The sequence below is a fragment of the Drosophila willistoni genome, chromosome 3R (assembly GCF_018902025.1).
Source record: "Drosophila willistoni isolate 14030-0811.24 chromosome 3R, UCI_dwil_1.1, whole genome shotgun sequence".
Lineage (NCBI taxonomy): Eukaryota > Metazoa > Arthropoda > Insecta > Diptera > Drosophilidae > Drosophila > Drosophila willistoni.
In genome coordinates, this window is record NC_061086.1 from 21,473,749 (window position 1) to 21,494,622 (window position 20,874).

At 37.2% G+C, this 20,874-nt stretch overlaps 3 protein-coding genes and 1 long non-coding RNA gene across 8 annotated transcripts in view; 2 read left to right on the plus strand and 2 right to left on the minus strand.

The window, feature by feature from the left end:
* Window positions 1–15,906, plus strand: part of LOC6647941 (RYamide receptor) — a 46,842-nt gene extending 30,936 nt beyond the window's left edge. Inside the window, exons 4-7 of the mRNA XM_002070379.4 lie at window positions 14,117–14,185; window positions 14,782–15,013; window positions 15,415–15,506; window positions 15,569–15,906. Coding sequence (XP_002070415.2) covers window positions 14,117–14,185; window positions 14,782–15,013; window positions 15,415–15,506; window positions 15,569–15,607 — 432 coding nt within the window. The 3' untranslated portion in view covers window positions 15,608–15,906. The remainder of the gene's footprint in view (window positions 1–14,116; window positions 14,186–14,781; window positions 15,014–15,414; window positions 15,507–15,568) is intronic.
* Window positions 8,413–12,307, minus strand: LOC124462114. Its single transcript, XR_006955387.1, has 5 exons — window positions 12,046–12,307; window positions 10,832–10,852; window positions 10,744–10,772; window positions 10,473–10,680; window positions 8,413–9,465 (listed from the first exon to the last, which is right to left on the minus strand). It is a non-coding gene; the product is annotated as an uncharacterized LOC124462114 (long non-coding RNA).
* Window positions 15,835–20,526, minus strand: LOC6647939 (neprilysin-2). Of its 4 annotated transcripts, none has more exons than XM_023178443.2 (10): window positions 19,260–19,502; window positions 18,983–19,121; window positions 18,827–18,921; window positions 18,179–18,758; window positions 17,836–18,115; window positions 16,945–17,776; window positions 16,810–16,858; window positions 16,545–16,743; window positions 16,109–16,489; window positions 15,835–16,034 (listed from the first exon to the last, which is right to left on the minus strand). In XM_023178443.2, the coding sequence occupies exons 1-9, from the start codon at window positions 19,297–19,299 to the stop codon at window positions 16,145–16,147; spliced, it is 2,559 nt and encodes an 852-aa protein (XP_023034211.1). In that variant the 5' UTR covers window positions 19,300–19,502; the 3' UTR covers window positions 15,835–16,034; window positions 16,109–16,144. The 4 variants fall into 4 exon arrangements, with proteins under 4 accessions (XP_023034211.1, XP_023034210.1, XP_002070413.2 ...); XM_023178442.2 differs by having other exon boundaries at window positions 15,835–16,056; XM_002070377.4 differs by lacking the exon at window positions 19,260–19,502 and adding an exon at window positions 20,385–20,526 and having other exon boundaries at window positions 15,835–16,489.
* On the plus strand, window positions 19,524–20,340 carry LOC111519165. Of its 2 annotated transcripts, none has more exons than XM_023178447.2 (2): window positions 19,524–20,134; window positions 20,196–20,340. In XM_023178447.2, exons 1-2 carry the CDS (start codon window positions 19,616–19,618, stop codon window positions 20,244–20,246), a joined length of 570 nt encoding a protein of 189 aa, XP_023034215.1. In that variant the 5' UTR covers window positions 19,524–19,615; the 3' UTR covers window positions 20,247–20,340. The 2 variants fall into 2 exon arrangements, with proteins under 2 accessions (XP_023034215.1, XP_023034217.1); XM_023178449.2 differs by having other exon boundaries at window positions 19,526–20,134; window positions 20,191–20,340.
* Window positions 20,527–20,874: the final 348 nt, after the last annotated feature.

Genomic DNA, 20,874 nt, shown 5'->3' on the forward strand with positions numbered 1-20,874 from the left:
CTGTAATTGATTACACACATGCGTAAGGTTCCGAACACAATTGAAACTTGTGCGAATTCAAAACATATACTTAAAACAAACGTATGAAGAAATATTATTTATTCTGCGAAATTGTGGGAAAAATCCCTTACAAAAAGGCAAAAACAAATGTCACCGATTGATTGCGACTCAGACTATGAAAATTGTGGAGTACATATAAATATGGGTAAACCAGAATAATTGACCACAGTTACGAAAGGACAGTGAAGGAACTACAACAAAAAAAGCTAAATAACGAAGAAGAGAAGTTAAAAAATGCTATTTCAGTTATTAAGAAAGCCTGGACCAAAGGAAATGAGGGTATCCTCAGATGCTTTTACTTATTTCGAATATGGAATGACTTTTGTTGGCTGGCTGCCACCTGCGAATGGCCAAAAACTCTATACGGTTTATAGAATATTTGTCTTCATGTGGTCGATTGTATATTTTCCTTTCGGTTTAATCACAAGTTATATTCAAGATATTGCAAGCTATACCCCAGGCGAACTTCTCACCTCGTTGCAGGCTTGCATCAATGATGTTGGATGTACAACGCGAGTGACACTTTTTTGTTTAAGTATATCAAAGTATCATGAAGTTAAGAAGCTATTGAATCGTTTGGATGAGTACCTTGTGGATGGAGCAGATCGTCGTAGGATACACTTTTGGGTTATACGCAGCAATGTAATCTATGTAATATTCCAGACAATTTACTCCAACTACAGTACATCGACATTTGCAAGTGCCACCTTAAATGGGATGGCACCGTTGCGCATCTATAACCCAGTCATTGATTGGAAATCGAGCACCACTAATTTGTGGATAGCCTCTTCTTGGGAATACTTCCTTCTTTTCTTTGGAGTGATGCAAAATCAATTGGTGGACGTCTTTATGGTCATTTATTGTCTTATGCTGAGAGCTCATCTTGGTGTGCTTCGAGAGAGAGTTTGTAAATTACGTTTAGATCCCGAAGAGACAGAGGAAAAGAGTTATGAAGAACTAAAAATTTGCTTAGCGCATCATAAAGTTATTTTGGAGTATGTATTGAAGGGACTCTAAATATAATGACTAGCCACTAAATTTTGTATGTTTTCTCCTCCCAGATATGTCGAATTAATGCGCCCTTTAATTTCAAGAACAACTTTTATACAATTTATATTGATTGGCGCTATTTTGGGTTGTACTTTGGTTAATCTGTTTTTCTTCTCTGACTTCTGGACCGGATTGGCCTGCATTGCATATATATTTGGCGTGATGTGTCAAACATTTCCATTTTGTTACACTTGCGACCTTATTATGGACGACTGCGATAGACTGGCATTGGCCATATTTCATTCCAACTGGAATGGATCGAGTCGTCGCTATAGATCGGCTCTCATTCAATTCCTTCATAAAGCGCAGCAACCGATTGCCTTTAGTGCTGGTTCCATATTCTCCATTTGTATGCAAACCAATATTAAGGTTAGTGTGCAAAGACTTTCAAAAAGAACTGTGAGAGATTTGATTCTTTTCCGTTTTGCCTAAAGGTGGCCAAGTTGGCATTTTCTGTCGTGACATTTGTGAAACAAATGAACATTGAAGAAAAGCTGAGGAAGAATTGAATGGGAAATCTAAAGGAAGTCAAACCTTAAAACACACAAATAATAAATAAAAAATGTAGTAAAATACACACACATCGCACTCTTATTCTCTATACACCTTCACACACTGCTTCTTCACAGCACAATTCAAGCTAATTCAAAGTCTAGTCCAAGACCCTTAACAAAAGACCCGACTAAGCTGATGTCTCATATTTAATGAAGACCTCCCTAAACAAACAACGAAAAATTAATTCACTTTTTTCTAAAACACAATCACAAAGGTAAAAAACAGTTCTCTTAAATAAAGTGCTTAAACAGTCAACCAAATAATTGTTTTTTTATTTGGATTATACAAAAACTAAAGTCAAAAAAGTCAAAACTTCCAATTTTAAATGGTGAATTAAAATGAAGGCCAATTTAATTCTTTCTGTCAAAACATTCTGATTTCAGAAACGTGAAATTGAATATACAAAAGTTTTCCTATTAAAAAGTATAGTAAAATAGACAAAAGAGCTTACCAAAAATAGGTCGTACACCTTCCAACGGCTCGCTGAGAATTGTACAAAATGATAGTTACAAGGATTATCATTATTATTTTATTAATTGGCCTTGTGTAATTCTTACCTACGCCCTCAGGTATTCAGGTGAGGAGGGGATCTGTATAGCTACCAGTTTAACCTGTCCAATGGACTGCGATGTAAACGTAAAGTAGAAACCGTTTATTGGATCAAAAATCCCGCTTAATTGTGGGTAAATTTCTACAGTGAACACAAGTGTTGCTAATTGATTAGCAATTTGTGTAAACATTCCAATAATTTTCCACAGTGGCATAAGGATATTAGGGGAGGTTTATCAAAGGGAAAAATAAAACTATTGCTAAAACCTGGACGGCAAGATATGAAGTCATCTGAAGAAGCCTTTGACTATTTCAAGTATATTTGGATTATACATTTGCTTTTTGCAATGATTTTGGGTTAGCTCAAATATGTTACAAATGTTACTTCTATCTATTTTTTAATATTACTAACAGATGTCATTAATATTTTTGGATGTTCCCTAAAAGTTTTTGTTTTTACTTTTATCTAGCGCAATATGACACGGCTAAAAAATTGATGAATTCTGTGTGATTGGCGTTCGAGGACGACGAATTTTCGCATAATATTCATTTTTGAATCTACAGTTTAACATTCGAATTGTTAGAACATCTGGTAGTCGACGTTTTCAAAGAGTTCGGAAACTGCGTACAGATTCTGAGAAGGGGGAAAAGGAAAAATAATCAAATGCAATGACTCTTATAAAGCAATTGAATATTATGGAAAAGTGGATGAGGAATCAAGAGTTTTCAAGAATTCTCGACGAATTATAAAGCATGTAGAATTATTAATGAATTCTAAAATCTCTTACTTATCGTATTTATGTCCTTATTAGCAGTCATAACTACACAGACAACAAATAAAATGCAAGTGGGAGTGGGATTATCGAGGGAACGAATGTGGAGACAGGAAGAAAGAATTCTGAGTCGTCGCTGCATATTTATTGATTGAGAAAAAAAGATACACCGAGACTATGCAAAATGCTTTAAATAAAAATGCATGAGAATAACACCGAGTGTTTTTACTTGCTTGGCTAGAAAAAAAAAACTTTGAATAAATATTAATAATTTGTTTTGGCAACATTAAATACAGAGTAACAAATAGTCGATGCTTGGCGAATGGAATGTATTGTGTTAAATGTATATCTTTGTATCGAGTCTGTGCTTTATTTTTGTGTCGTTTCGGTTTTTTCGTGTAATGTTTTTAATGCTTTAAGTATACAGAAAGCAATGGCATTGTCATTGTCACTCGCCAGCTTCTTCTTCCTCTTTCATCTGCTCTGCTTTGTCACTTTCACTTTTATTTTGTATTTTGGCCGGTAGGCCGACTGACTGACTTGGCATCAGGCTAACTATGACTGTGGCTGTGTGAGTATTGTGGCTCTGTGCTGTTACCTTTGTTCCCATCTCTTCATATTTTATGGCCAAATGATATTACTTCCGCCCTCCGCCTTCGCCATTACCGTAGCCTGAGGCTGTTTCAGACGCATCAATGGCAATGTTTAAATCATTTTGCAAACAAAGACGCATTGTGAAGTTACAGCCGCTACCTATATGATGGTCATCAATGGTTAACGCCAACTAAGACTCATTATCTTGTTTAAATTATCATTTAATGTGCGGATCAGCCTAAATCAATATTAGTTAACAAAGTGTCACTTGTCAGCGGAAATAAGATTTATTTGCCAAAATCAACAAGTTGTCAATGCAAATTTTAAAGTGCTTCGTTTTCAATTTGCAAAAAGTCGTGGCAGTGGTACAACATCTTGTAGTCAACAATATTTGGGTAATCAATATCTCGCTACTTTTTCTGGACTTTTTAATTACTTTTCTCGTTTGGATCTGTGTACGGTTCGTAAAAGGTTGTTGAACAAAAACCAATATCCTCCACTCGCTCTGGCCTCTGCTTGGCTTGGCTCGTAAACTCGTAAAGCTCGGAACGTGCTATTCGCCGTTCACATATGTATCGCCAAAAAACGATATATGTAGGTATGCAACTAAACTGTGTGTTTTCATGTGGCACGAAGAACAAAGAGTATGTGGCAAACACCACCAGCAGCAGGCAACAACGCCGGCCTATAAATCAAATGTAGGACCAAAGCAAACTTTGCATGTGCCAAGTTGAAAATGCACTTGGCAAAAATCCAAAAAATATCTAGATTCTTAAAGCATTTTAGACTTACCACAAAAATAGTGACAAATCTATCTATAATTATATCTTTTAACCTCTTTATGACATTGATAATCAATTCTATCAATTTTTAGTTTCTTAATAAGTTTTATTTCGAAACTGGAAAGTATATGTAAACATAAATAAATATTGTTTCTACGGGTTTCATTCTTTGGAAACTATAAGAGAAAGCTACATACATATCTTGATGAAATTCGGAATCATAAATTATTGCCTCAATCTAACAATTATGAAGTATTGCGACATTAAAAAAAATGTTATGATATAAAATATAACACTGCTTATTAACTGTTTTATAAATATTTTGTAAAACTTCTTTTTGGACGTTTTTAATATAAATTTTTAGATGTTTGAACTTATGCTTAGAAAAATATATTTAAATCTGTATTAATACCATATAAACTAGTTTCTGAACCTATTTTTCAAAAGAATCCCGATGATAAATTCTTAAAATATCTACCAGAAACTTAAAACATTGATAATGCATTCTGTTTTTGCTGCCGCAAAGTATTAAAATTGTCATTTCAACTCTTATGAGTTCGATATCTCATTTGCAAAGCTCTAGTAATTTTTCTATTCACTTTCTATTTTGTAGAGTGTAAAGACAAGGGCAAATGCACACAAAACGCACCACGCCTCCCAAACCCAAAAAAACAAACCTTGCACACATGCTGTAGGAGAGAATTTAAAAAGTTAGTATCCGCAACATTGTCGCAGATTGGTTTGAGAATTTTGTAGAAATTTTTGGTAGACACAATAGAGCTATATCTATTCAGCTGGCTAGTTCTAGTTTCCATGCTCATGGATGTTGATGGGCGGCCAATTTCTCTTGTACAATGATGTTCCGTTCATGGTCTTGGCACTTGAAAATTTATCTTGTAACGATAGGCGGCAATTTGCATATAACCACACAGACAGTAACCACAAGGAGCCAGATCCAGAGCCACAGCCAAAACAGTCAGCCAGTATGCTTGTTGTAGTATACAAGTTACACAAATGTCTCCCAAGTGCACCTTGTGTGTTAACAGTCTATGGGTCCCATACAATAGACTTCAGTGTGTGTACTTTCAACTACTTTGCCCGCACACAATAGTCGCTTGGTCGTGATGCAGAAGGTGTTCCAGGTTAAGTGGACAACTTGTTAAGCATTTCAAGTATGCACAAATTGAGGCTACTTAGGTAACTGCAATGACAATAATATCTCAAACCCCTTTCGAAAAATGGAATATTATAAGGAAAACAAAAGTATGAAAATCTTAAAAAAACAAAGAAATTTTAGCTATTTTATGTTAAAAGGATAATAGTAGAAGCAAATTCAAGTGGAATACTTTAAAACTTTGTAAGTCTATTAATCTAATTCAATAGTTTAATGCCTTGAAAAATAATCTGTTAAAAATGTAAATTATCTTTGGAACACAACTTAGCAAAAACTCAAAAAATAGAACCAATTGATTTTAATATGGGGATTCATAAATAACTTTTATGTACGAAAAAGTTTATACATGTATATTTTATATATTTATCTAAAAATCGTTTTCATTTCAAGTCGTTTTCATAAATTTTCATACTTTTCAAAACTTTATAGACTAAGTATGGAGACTTTTTTAGGGTAATTTTCGCATAGAATTCTCTTTTTTCAAAACAAAATGGAACTATATAGTTTATAAAAAAAATACATGCGTCGTAAAATTTTTAAATATTTTATGCAGAGTTTCTTTATAGAATTCTGGACAACCCCCAAATCTTTAGTGTTCACCCTCAGTTTAAACAATCGAGAATCTTGAATGTAAGAAATAAATGCTTTTATCATTTTAGCCCAGAGCACCACAACTCGTACTTAAATAAATATGCGAGGAAAATACCGGGGAAAACTGCGTACTTCAACGCTTTTATTTTTCACTCGAGGACAATTTTATGGTGTTTCATTTTGAATTTTTTGCCTCGCCTGTAAGTGACATGGCCACAACACTTGAGCATGTGAAAAGAGGCACAGCGAAAGTGCGTCCGAGAGAGATAGAACGTGGGAGACAAGGATGGATACCAGTTCGGGGCCTTTGGTTTCTTCATATAATTGACAACCTTTGTCCCTTGTCCTCTTGCTGTTTCCTTATGCCTTCGCCCTTTTTTGGTTTGGTTTCGTTCGGTTTTTATTTTTTGGGGGATGCCGCAGCGGTTTATGACACTTTCGGCGGTTTAATTAATTGCGCGTTTTTCTTAGCCCGTTTCCTGGCACGCCCCTTATACACAGTGCTGTTAATTATAATGTATGTCAGTCGTAAAAGTAAAAGTCGCCTCGCTCACGTATGTCGTATGCGTGTACACGGCTGAAAGGTGAAGATTATTTCCAGCAACAACTTAAACAAAAGTTCGTAGTCTGCGGCCTCATGGCTATCCATCAAATTTGGCAACAAACAACAAACAACACGCCCAATGCCCAATGGCCAATGCCTAAGCAAATGCCTCTTGCTGGGCTTATATTTTATGTGGTTTTATCGCCCAATATGGTTTACCAAGAAGCTTCTGGTCAATAGTATAGCCCGCCGCCCATAAATTTCTTTCTTGCATTGAACACAATGGCACGGAGAGAAAGAGAGGGTGAGAGAGTGAGAGAGTGAGAGAGAGTAGCAACAAAAAAGTAAACCTTATTCACTTTGTTCATTGACTTCATTTTCCCATTTGATTATTTTTTATGACTTTGGATTTTTACGATTTCTACTTTGGCATTGGGTTTCATTTTTTAATTCGCCTTCCCCATTAAAGTAACTTTATTTTCTTCTGACCCATGTTTCTAAAAATAAAACTTTTTGGTTTACCTACGCTTTTTTTATGCCCTTCAATTACACTTCCTTTTTTTTTTTGCAATTGGCTTGAAAGTTTCAATGTGAATTTACTGAGTAAATTAGTTGATAATTAGTTTGATGGCCAGCGGGGTGGTAGACCAAGGCTATAATTTAGTTGAAGCCTGTATTACATTTAGACAAATTTAAACTGCCTACAGATTCGTTTAACTTTATGTTGATAACTTGCTTCAATGACATATCTCTGTAGTCCATGTAAATCTATGCAGTCGATTGACTGAACATAAGGTTAATGTGAAATTTATTCATGATTTTTGCATATACTCTATTTATATGCAAAAGTTTTATAAATTCATGGACTTTTCTTTAATATTTACTTATGGGTAAAAATTTCAAGACATATGCAAAAATATGTTGAAGAGTTAAAGGACAAAAAATTTTGAATTAGTCCTGACATTCATCACAAGTTGGCGGAATTTTATTCTTAAATACTTGTCTTGGAAATATATGTGGAATTTATATAAGCTTAATTTGCATCATTTGAAGTTAGTTTACATTAAATTTTGGTTGGAGTCTACCACTTTTAAATAGGAAAGGGGAAAAAAGAGTGTTTGTTATAGAAATCGGAGTCTAAAAATAAAAATTGGCTGACCACAGTTTGAATTATACGGGCTATTAAAGACAAAAGTAACAACAAAAAGTGGTTTCGCATTAGCCATTATTTATTATTGAACTGCTTAATTAATGACTTCACTCTGGTTTGCCATAAATACCATATAGCTGGGTCAGCTGGGTCACAGTTTTATGTTTCACAACTTCAAATGACGATCTGCCAATTACCAAACGAAAGCGAATTTACACCCACATGGTCTTAAGCAGCTTTACTTTGCTTTCTTAAATGAGTATATCAACTTTAGGTAGAAGGTTATGCGGCAGCTTATATAATCAACACGTGAAAGTAATTTTAGCCTGTAATAAAGAAAACCTCAACCGTCTCTTAAGATTACATATGAAGAAATAAAAGTGTATAACAAATTCTCTTTACCCTCTGAACATAAACATTTGCCTCATAGTTATTTTTCTTGTTTGGCTGCAATTTCATTTTCAATTGCCAATTCCCACAACAAAAATTTCAATAATAATATAAATGAATGAAAATCCATAAAACAAGCAAATAAACCATCATTACGTCACATGCCAAAAAAAAATAGTGAAAAAAATAAAACACAAAAATTACAATTCAAGCATTTAATGCGCTTACCTACCACAAACCCAGCCCAGTGACTCTGCCACTGATTGGACAATTTAAAGCTCAGATGTTACATGTAAAGGAAACGAACGATGAAACATTATCATGTCCACTCTACAGTTGATATTTCACATTTGACATTTGTTGGATCAGTCCATCCTTTCCATCCCCAAACCCCACTCTTTTTTTCCCCCCATCCTGACACAAAATATGCCGACATAAATCAAGTTTTGCTGCACTTAAAAAGTAATCAACTTTGCCTTTCCCCATTCATTAAATAAATTAAACAAAAAACTAAGTTGAAACAACTCGCCAGGCTCTTAGATAGAAAACCATTTGCCTGTCTTCTGGACGTGTCAAGAAATTTAATTAACGCTTCAATTTTTTGTGTTGCGTTGGGTGGAGGTCCGAGAAGAATAAGAAGAAGAAGAGTTGCCGCACACTTTGCACCTCATTATACTGGGCGGCCTTTGGTCTGGTCTTGTGGCACGTTTCGCTGGCAAATGAACCATCGCCTACATCAACGAAGCTCAAATCAAAACACTTTGACTCATATAAAAATTCATTTGTCAGTCTAAATTAGAAAAGACTCTGTCTGGCATTTGGTCTTTAAGAGTTGATGGCCAGCTATCTGATTTATGTTTGTTTTATTTTCGTTTTTTTGATTTTCCTTCCTTTTTTTTTTGTTACTTTTGAGAGGGGGAGTGGGGTTGGGGGCTTGGAGTACATGATGGGCTGCTGGTGGGTGTGTACATTAAACCGAAATCATTTTAATAAATTACAACACTCGCCCTGGTTGAATATGTCTGACAGTATGAACTCATTTTTTATGTAAGCACTGCCGCATTGGCATTAAATTTGATGGGCGTGCATAACACTTACAATAACCGTAACTGTAACCGGTTCAAGCGAAAGAAAACAAAAAATGTCAAAGTGTCAAATGATTTAAGCTGCCGTTGATGTCGATGTTGCTGTTGCTGTTGCTCTTGCCGGCAATTAAGTCGTGAGATTGTCAAATCTTCAATGACCAAATAAAACTAACAAAAAAAAAAAACAAAAAACGTAAAGTAAAGGAGATAAGGTTAAAACAAAATATAACAGAAACAAAATAAACGGAGTACGAAGTGGCTCATGTGGCGTATGAGTAATGAGCTTGAGTAAGTTGTCATCTGAAGACCTCCTTAGCCTGCAGGCAGTTGAGCTACACAAAAAAAAAAACACATTGCCACTCGAGATTCGGCTAAATGACATTGCATTTTGCCATTTTTCAAGGAAAGTTGAGTGCACAGTGAAAGGTCGCCGACGCAGACGGCAATGTCGACAGAGATTTACTTGTCTCGGACAAGGCGTTAGGGAAAACATACAAATTAGTATAAACATTATTTCAAGCTTAGTTGGCTTCAGTTGGCACAGCGGTGCGTATACTTGATGTTTACATTATTATTACTTTTTTTCCTTTTGCCTAGCAACGCGACATTCGAATGTATGTATGTCTATGTAGATGTTTATGTATATTATGACCTCCTTAATGGCCCGACTTGGCAACAGTCAACAGTTAGTAGCCCTACAGGCACGACAAGAAGGGTAGACGAATGAAAATGATTATTATTGATAGGCGGCCATAAGCGATTGGTATTGGGAAAAAGAATTTCAATATGCTTGCCATAATCCAACGATTATGCGATAAAAATTGATATGCAAAATGCACAAAGCATCTGCTTATATATTGAACTTCAATCAAAAGTTTTGCATATGATTCTCTTCATCATTTGTTTGGCATTATTGGCAATTTTCGATGCTCTTTTGGTTTTGCATCATCAGCTAGATTGGCAATATGCTTCCATGTGCTCAATGTGCTAAAAGATGATTCGATGGTGTTGAGAGCAACCAAGTGGCTGTCAAAGTGTCACAGCAGCTAATGTTGAAACATTCTCAAATGTTGACATAGATGACAATGACGTCGACAACGATGATGATGATGATGATGACAAAATGTGTTTAATGGCTATATCGTGCATCCATGCAGGAACATAAACTGTTTTACCTGGTCACGTGAGCAAAATGCCCAATGAGTTCATTCACATAAAAGTGGCGCTAGCTTGAGATTAGAGCATTTATGACGTCATTTGCTTGGCAAGAAATTGTGTTGATTTAACTTATCTCTTTAAATGTGTTGCGTTTTATATCCAAACAGATCTAAGTATCTATCAGGCGAAGATCATTGGGATTCGAGAAATGCAATTGAATTGTTTCTGGAAAAACATTGCTTTAAAAGTTTATACAAATAAATTTGACAAAAAGTTAAAAAATCAAACCTCTACATTTCGTTCAAGAGCTAAGCTATCTGAAAATGCCAAAGGAATAAAAAAAAAATTATGTATTTATTTTTATATACTAACTTACCCATATTTCCAGAAGACATTGCTGGAAAAAAGATGGACGCCATCTTTAGTTAGCAAAAAGAAAAAAAAATGAAGTAAGTAAGTCGTCTCGTCGACTTGGGTATACCATACACCAGGTGAAACAAATATTTAAAATTTCGAAAACCAAATGTATGTCTATTAAATTGCTTTAACATGCCCTCATACCATATGCTATCTCGCTCGCTCTACAAACACACGAGCACTCTAGCGCCGCCACTAGCCAACGGCCAATTCTGCCCTTATGGATCGCGTAGCAAAATACATTCATACGTATATTTTGCATGTTTCTAGTCCGATTTCAATCAAATTTGGTAGTTTGATAGAAATAGATAAGATTTATTAGTCTGCCAAATTTGATCGCGATGGTCAAAAAATTGCAAGTGGCAATCGGTTTTTTCTAAATTATGGAGGCGGAAGTGGGCGTGGCAACATATTAAAATATATGTATTCTGCGCGCATACTAAGCCAATATACATACTAAATTTGGTGACTTTAGCTCTGTTAGTTTTCGAGAAAATCAGTTTTGTTTAATTTTCGGGGGCGGAAATGGGCGTGGCAAAATTTTTAAATAGTCAATATCTGCGCGTCTATTAAGCTAGCTTACATACCAAATTTAATGTCGGTAGCTTTCATAGTTTTTAAGAAAATCAGAGTTATGTAAATTCCGGGGGCGGAAGGGGGCGTGGCAAAAAGTTGGAACAATTATTTTCTGCGCGCTAACTAAACAAGTATATAACCCAAATTTGATGTCTCTATCTGCCATACTTTTTAAGAAAAACAGTTTTATGTAAATTCCGGGGGCGGAAGGGGGCGTGGCAAAAATTTGAAACAAACTCGATAAGCGTACATACTACACGAGACTGCATACCAAATTTGGTGGCTCTAGCTCTTATAGTCTCCGAGATCTAGGTGTTCATACGGACGGACGGACGGACGGACGGACGGACAGACGGACATGGCTAGATCGACTCGGTTTTTGATCCTGATCAAGAATATATATACTTTGTGGGGTCGGAGATGCTTCCTTCTGCCTGTTACATACATTTTGGCGACTTTAATATACCATTTCACCCTATGGGTGTATGGTATAATGAATGAAACTTGATTACAACGCTGCGAGTTGGCGGCACTGGCATAAAAATGGAATAATAATTGTAAAATAATAAATATAAAATAATATCAGTATTTACTTACCCAAAATTGCATTGATCGTGTCCTAAATTGATATTGAATAAGCGGAACTACGCTAGCAAAAGACAGAACAGTGCAATGCAATCCCCACTTCTAATGCGCGCCCCCTCAGCCACAGCTTCTTATATATGGAAGAATCGTTCTCCCGCTTCCACTAACTCTCTCTACTTATCACTCTCTCTCTCTCACTATTTTAATGGCTGAACAGCAGAGAGTACGGTAGATGCTCCCCCACAGAACGTATATATAGAGCAGTTGCTCTCTCTTTCTCTGGGTGTAGGTCAGGGCCCGGCACAAAGAGAGCGCTAAAAAAGTTTAGTTGTATGTGTGCACTTGCTTGTATGCGTATGTTGCTTTACACTGCGCAAAATTTAACTTCATCAAATTCTGCCTCAAATCAAGAAAACGAGTGCAGCAAATAATCATATGCAAGAAAAAGATAGAGAAAACAAAACAGCGATCAATTTTTTCATGTGTGTTCTCTCAACAAAGCGACATAGATCTGCTTGCGTCGAAATGCTGAGGGGAACTAAAACCCACCCTCTTGCTCATGGTAATTTTGTGTGAGGACTTCGGCAGCCGTTCGGTTACACGCATACGAGGTGCCGAACGTGTTCGTCCCCCGGGGGATATGAGTGCCGGGCTCTGGTGTAGGTGTAGATTGGGTTCAGGAGAGTGGGAGGTAAAGTGAGAGAGAATGCAATTTCATTGCACTTTCTGATCGGGAGCTTGAGGGAAATAGTGAGTGCGTGGTAGGTGAGAGAGTAATTAAATATGCTTGGCACCACTGTCATTTCTGCTCTCACGAGCGTAACAGCAGATGAGAGGGAAGCGTAAAGGGCAAGCGCATTTTTTCCACGTGGATCGAAAAGAAAACAATTTAATTAAATCATCGTGTGGTTTCAAACAGTTTCCCAAAATTTACATTAACCTGCTAGTAGTGAATAAATATTCTCCTTTAAGATTCTTTGGCTACTCAACTCTTTAACTTTTTCCAATAACCTTCTGTTGTTGTTTTACCCGATAGAAGCCAATGGAAGCCATTTACTGTCATAAGTATATACTTACATACAACCTGATACATTTGGATAAATAAAAACAGAACTTCTCTGCGTACACAACGGTAATAAGAATATTTTATAGCCAATTTGCGTGTGAAATGCATAGATCCGGCGGGGCAGAGGGAGCGCCAAACTTCATTAGGAAATCATTTCCGATTGCCTGAATTGGCCCACACATAAGCCGTAGACACGCATAAAGTTTGACGCATGAAAATATGCAACATACGCAATCTCGAACACACATGCACAGCTGATGAGTTTATGTGTTACTACCTGTTAGTCCATTTACCACAAAAGTCCATTTGGTCTGTGAAAATTTGAAGGCTTTCTAGAATTTTTAAAAATGTTTTCAACTCTGTGAAAACTTTTCATGCTAAAATTTATCCATTCTTTTTAAGAATTTATTATTAAATAGGCAAACCAAAGTCGAATAGCTTTAAGACTCAAGCACAATGTTTTCATTTTCCTTGTATTTGTGTTTGTATTTCCTGTTTTCTTGGTTTTTATGGTTTGCCCTCCTGGTTTCTATGTCGTTTCCTTTACTACATATTTTCTGGAAGCTGAAACAACTCTTCAACGGCTTTAAGTCGGTTGACGCACCCGAGATTAGGTGAATGCTTCGATAAAAATTAGTTTCAAGCGACCATAAAACCAAGTGTCTGGCCGTTCCATGGCAAATAAAGTTATTCGTTGGCCAATTTTAATGGCCCAAGGCTGGCTGAGTGAGATTTTATGGTCTGGACAAAAGATATGGTAAGGGAGCTCACCGTCTCCTTCATGTCGTCACATGCATGCAGCAAGGGTCGTAAACCGGCGAACAAAGGCGAATTGATGGGTCCTTAGGTGCTATTGGGTACATGAAATTTGACCTGCTGCCTCCATTACCCCCAAAGTAATCTTAAGTTCTATGTTCGCGAAGATACTCGTACTTCAATTATAAAGTATACAGTGTAATTAACTTTAGCCAATGGTTGGTATGCATTATCATGAGACTATTTTTTATTCTCTTACAGATGATTAAAATGATGCTGACGGTTGTAATTGTATTCACCAGCTGCTGGTTGCCATTCAACATTCTGCAGGTTTGTAAATTACTTAAAAAATCTTTTAATTAAAATCCAACTTGGATAATTATTTTTTTTAAAACGACTCTTACATCATTTCATTAATCGGAACCGTGCAAAGTTATTCAGCTTATGAATCGAAATTTTAAAGGCTTTAAATTAGATATGCTAGTAATTTATGCATAAAAACAACTATTCGGCTAATAGTAGTGGGTTAGTAGTAGCTAATAGTAGTGGACTATAAAAACTTGCCTTGAAAATTGGAATCTAGGAAATCATAGATTGATTATCATTTATATTAAAAGTACCTACTAAAAAGAGATGGAGTGGATGGGATGGATTAGCCCACAGTCCATAAATAATATTAATAATTTGGACAAATGAAAAGCAAAACCATTTCGAATTTCTACACTGTCACATTCTAAACATTCTTTTTTGACCTCTACACATAACCAGGTCCCTAAACTATGCACACACCAATCATCATCATCAATCATTAAGGGTACAAAATTGATTAAGAGATAAATAATACCTGAATAGTTTTTATTGTTTAATTGGTTTTTCAATTTATTAACCTAAATAATTATTTAATTTTTTCTTTTGTTCCTTGACAGCTGATGCTCAATGATGAGGAGTTTGGAAAATGGAAACCACTGCCCTATGTATGGTTCGCCTTCCATTGGCTGGCCATGTCGCACAGCTGCTACAACCCGATTATCTATTGCTATATGAATGCCCGCTTCCGTGGCGGCTTTCTACAGATTATGTATCGCGTGCCCGGCCTGCGTCGCTGCTGCTGTCTGCGGTATTTGCGCAGTCGCGGCGAGCGTAGTTACGAAGCAACTGGTGAGATGACCTTCAAATACCATCGCCGAAATGGTGATGGTCTAGTCAGGAAACCTAAAATACGGATTAGGTGCCACCCTCTTTCTTTTAACCCATTTTCTCAATCTCTCTAATTGTGTCTTGTCTGGCTGTCTCGCTTTCGGTCTGTCTGTCTATCATCCCCGCCCTCAACCAACGCCTAAATGGAGGGCACAGCATGTAGTTTGAAGACTTTAGTTTTTGTTTTTATATATATATATGATTTTAGTAGGCTAGTGCATGATAAATACACACCAGCAGACATTTAAAAGCAATTGCATGATCAGCACCCACATACACCTAAATCCAAACGTTGTTAATCAGTTGAAAGTTGAAATTATATTACTCAATTTGGCTAATTTGTTATTCTTCTTGAATCAAAGGAACCGAAGAAGCATTCCACCTACATCGTGTGAACACCTGCACCACTTACATCAGCACAAGGCGAAAGCTGCGCACGAATTCTATGCAAGTGGTAAGCCAAATCGATGATCAGTCTCTTCTCCAATCATGATCACTTCTCTTGTTCTTTTTTAGAGTCAATTTTCATGTGCAGAGACCACAGTGTTACGATAGCTGCCCCCGGGGAGGAGTCAGCGAGCAAAATCTCGAGTGCGTTTCATGTGAATGGCGGCAATAGGCCGAGAACCTTTGGCTGCACTGAGTTCTGAAGGATAAACCAATGATCCAAGAATACGTCTGCTTGTGTGTCTGTGTGCATGCGTGTGTGTGTGAGTGTATGCGTGTTTAGCTGATTGTTTCAATTGTGTTGATTGTATAAAAAACTATGTTAGAACTCAATGTAAATGTACAATTATTAAATGTATATTAATGTAACAGTAATCGATTTAAAAATATATAAATACTACCACCTATAAATAAAAGTAATGGGTTAATTGTAAATGCAGCCAAAAAGTATGCCATACATTCACCACATTCGCCTAACAAGTGTTGCACACTTTTCTCAGCAGGCACTTGTCCGATCACTTATGGCAAGAGACTTCTATTGAAAGAAACCCTTAAGTCTAATAATATTTATAAATACTTTGGAAAAAATCACTTTTCTGTTCCCATTACCCACAAAAAACACATCTTCATCGATGTCGATTCCCTCTACCATATGCGACACTTGTCCTGTTTGGGATTCATGGCTGAGCCTCGTGCACACTTGAATGTGCGAGCAAATTCCTCCGAATTGGATAAGACACCTCTCAACCTCATCTGTCCTGGACAATGCGAATCACTGAGAGCGTAACGTGAGGCAGCCGGCGTATAGGTCTCACACCACAGATTGCCAAAGGAGATGAAAAACAGCTGTTCGTGTGTATAATGCTCTAGGCCGGGCAGCTTAAGCTTCTCCCGACCCACTTCTTTGACATAGAGACGATAGGCATAATAGGCTTCCCGCATGCCTCCATTGTCGGCTATATTCTCGCCCAACGTAAGTTCACCATCAATCTGTGGAAATTAATGATGATTAATAGTTAAATATTCCTCTTACTCACTAACTCACATATTCTCCAATGTCCTCTAAATAATAGTGACTGTATTGATCCACAAAGCATTCAGTGCGATTAATGTACTCATTGATTGTCTGATTTGACCACCACTCGACCATATTGCCTTCCCTGTCAAAGCGACGGCCGCTATCATCAAAACCGTGCGTCAGTTCATGTCCCAGAATTGTGCCAATTGAGCCATAGTTAAGAGCCCTGAGCAAGGACAAAGCAAAGAATAAAATGCGTTAATCAACACAGGACCAAGTGGTCGAGACTTACTCAAGGCCAAGGTCATAGAATGGATACTGGAGAATGGCAATGGGCACAGCTGTAAAACGAAAGTGTGCAAACGGATTAAACAGACACGTAGGTTGTTGTCCCCTACACTTCCCTCTCCACCACTTCCGTACTCACTTATGGCATTGGACTGAAACGTGTGAAAAGCATTCACATTCGATGGTGAAGTGGCCCAACCCACTGGCTCTGGTTTATCCATCTCGTTCAGCCTCTCCATCATCTGCCAGTGAACAAATCCCATGAGATTCTCCATATGTGTGCTAACATTGACCTCAACACCCTCGTAATATTGATTCAATGCTGTGGCATTCCTAAGCCACTGAGGAAAACCAATGAAACTCTTCATATCGGCAGATTTTTGCATAGTTTTTCTTTTGGTTGCCGCATCCATCCATGAGGTAGAGCGTACCAGACGATCAAACGAACGTCTTATGTCGCTCAACATGCGTTCTACACGAGGCAACTTCTTGTTGGTAAACTCTTCGTCGGCCAGCACATAGCTAACGGCCATTCCAAAAAGACTATTGACTCCATGGGCACAGTAGAGCGAACGTGGTGTCCCGCCCTCTGTTCCAACCACCAGACGCATGTATTCGGAATGCAGCATACGCATATCGCTGGTCGTATGCAGGACCAACTCTTCCAAGGCACTTAACCAAAGGTAAGACTCAATATGGGCCGCTGGCGTCTCTTGCAGATATTCTACGACATTTTGTAAATAAATTATATCCGCCTGACTAGTTATTATAGTTAGATTTGAGGTATATTCCGCTTTGCCTGCATGCTTAGTACCATTTAGAATAAGTTGCATATACTGCAACCAAATTGGCATTGTTTTTGGTGCAATATTCTTGTCTGTTTGATTTTGCAAGTCGAACAGTGATATATAGAGTATATCATCAGCAGGATTCATAGATGGTTTTGTCATATTATCAGCTTCTTCTTTTAACTGCAAGATATAAAAGATATTAGACGGATTCTCTATAAATTGTGATTAGGACAAACTACCGTATGAATCTTTCGAGCCACCCTAACGCCTTGTTTGACCAGTTCAGTTATGCCTAAGGTGGCCTCATCCTGATTGACATATGGATCCACATAGAGTAAATACTTTTCAATTACTTTGCGCACATAATGAAGATAAGCCGACATGCTTTCATTAGTTTGCTTGTCATCATCGTCGTCGCTTTCGTCACTATCATCATCCACATTATCTTCATCGCTGTTCTGCATGAAAATCGTCTTTCTATGAATCTTTCGTAGTAGTTTGTGTGAATCATCGTTGTTGCTGCATCGAAAGAGAGTTATAGTCAGCGTACACGTTATGATTTCGTGATTGAGTTTTACTCACAAAGGAAACGCTGAATCGGTCTCTGGTGTTCCCAAAGCAATGCGATTTAGTGTACGATTCAATGGATCAGGAAATACATCAAATCCTATTATTAGATCCATACTTAGGTACTGCTTAATAGTCACAATTGACTGCAACCAATCGTAAGACGAATTCGCGGCTTCCCCGACATACTTCGACGCACTGCCTAAGGTCAGATTAAGAGCTGAGGGTAATATGGATAGTTTAAATGTCTGTATGTAGTAGACCAATGGCTCCAAATCTCTTTCATCTAGCAGGTGTGTATCCATGCAGGCCCTATACATGGTCTTGGCCTTGCCCACCGCTTCGGGCTCAGTGCTGCTGCTTATATTCGATCGCAGAAATTCACGGACAACACGCATTATATGTGCCTGTCGCTCACGGAACCAGTCATTCGATGTAGCCGAATCCGGACGTGGATGCTCGTCGGCCCAACGGCCACAAGTGAATTTATAAAAGTCCTCACAGGGATCAGTCTGTTCGTCCATTGAATAAACAAGGCTAGCCGCAGTTCGAATACATTCTTTACTGCGGCAAAGTGCCGTTGCAGATTTTCTAACTAATCAATAAAAGAAAATTATTTTTTTCTATTACAGATGGCATTCTCACTTGGTTTTACATACTTACGGGTTATGCTTACAACTATAATTGCTATCAGGAGGGCGATCACCAGAGCCACCAAACCACCAAGTACAAACTTGTGATAGTAGCTCCGACGAAATCTGAGAAAGAGCGAATTCTTTCAATAAAAGAGACCCCAAAGTATGCAAATATATCACTTACCGTGACTGTACACTAACAAAATTATGGTTAATGGGTAGATACGGTGGCTGTTTATTGTGGCTTTGGGTTCTACCACTGCCATTTCCATTTTCAGTATCGCCAAAGGCTCGCACCGGTGCCGACAGTAGACTTAGATTACCTGTAATGGAATTTTCAATGAATGCATTGTGGTAAAAACAAAAATAAGACCATTTTTATTATGGCCACCATGTTTCATGTTTCATTAATGTTAATTAGTTGAATGTTGTCAATCTGCTTGTCCGTCATTCGTACTCACATTGCCTTTTATCTTGATCGGACGCTATTTGTATGTACATGTGTGTCCTGCCGTCATTAGGGAGTCTATGTGGTTATGACTGGCCGACTGGACATAAGGAAGAGACAAGGGATAGCAACTGTCACCCACATTTGAGTGGGCTGATTGGTGCATAGGTTCAATGCACTGCAAATATTATTGCATGTCCAGGGATACTTATACAAAAATTTGCATTTTTTTTTTTTTTTGAGTTGACTTTAAAAACAAATTTGTATCTATTGACATCTAGCAACCTGGATTTCTAAATCCATATTTCGATTTACTTTTTGCCTAGAATTTGGTCATATCAAAATTACTTAAAACTTTCGGACTCTAAAATGTTTCGCTATCTTAACCGCCGTCTAATCAATACAGATAAAGTGGAAACTAATGTTTTTCAAATGTCCAATGAGGTTTGTACCACCATCGATGATTTCAAGGAGGCAGCCAATTTTGACACTGAATATTTAAGACCCATTAATTCTTTTCTGGACATATGTTGCGTCATGAGCTTTTTTATTGGTTTCGTAATAACATCAATTTACTATCTAACTCCGAATCTCTTGGAGAGATTCAAAAAAACCACCGAATTCTTCTCTAGGCGGTATAAGATGGTTGATCGCATGAACGAGTCGAAAAAAAATTTTCAAGCTTTGCTCAAAAAATTGCACATTGCCAAAGAAGATAGTAAGTCAGAGTCTTCTGAAGGATCAATACTTAAGCCAGACATTAGCATTGATAGTGAAATGCAATTGATAAATGTAAATCAATCGTCTAGGCTCGTTTGCAGTCATGAATCCAGAATGCTTTGCACTTCAAAATGGGCTAAAAACGAGCTGGCCAAGCCACTAGCTAAGGTAAATGCATAATCGAAAAAGTTTTATATTTATAATATGTATGTTTTACTTTCTAGAGAAGTCGTCGCTGCTTGTGTCTTTAAAATGTGCTATGGAACTGCCAAGACTTTGAGTAACTTTATTGTTATATCAATTAACTAAAATTATACAATGTGCAGTGCAAAGTCTCTCTATTGGAAATGAAAATAAAAAAAATCATAGTTCAATTTTGTTTTACTCATAATGACTAGACAGAATCCCCATCTCTCACCAGGTGTCTGTAGCCGATGTGGCAGTGGCAATGTCTGTTGCTGTAGATTATCACTAAAGAAACCATTATTAGCATGCGATCCCGTGGTCCAGACTCGATTACGTACATTCTCCGCTTGGACATCCATAGCGATACTTCTCACTTTTCTTACGTAGACCAAGATACACCTTAATTCATTGAAATATCAATGGGATTTTTTCTGGAGCGCACTAGACTTGCATTTTGATGAGATCTCATTTGGATTCATATCACTCATGAATCAATTATTAAGCACATGTTGTATTAGTTTATTAATTGTTGAGAATAAACGATTTTCTCATTTTAAAATTGCATAATTGTGGCATAAACAATATAACAATAAATACTTGAAAGCAATATATGTACGTGTATAGAAAACAACAAAATATCGACTATAAGCTACTGAGGAGAGAGTAGCAAACGAATGAACTCCCGACTGCCGGTATATTGAAGCCGTGTCGTCGTCAACAGA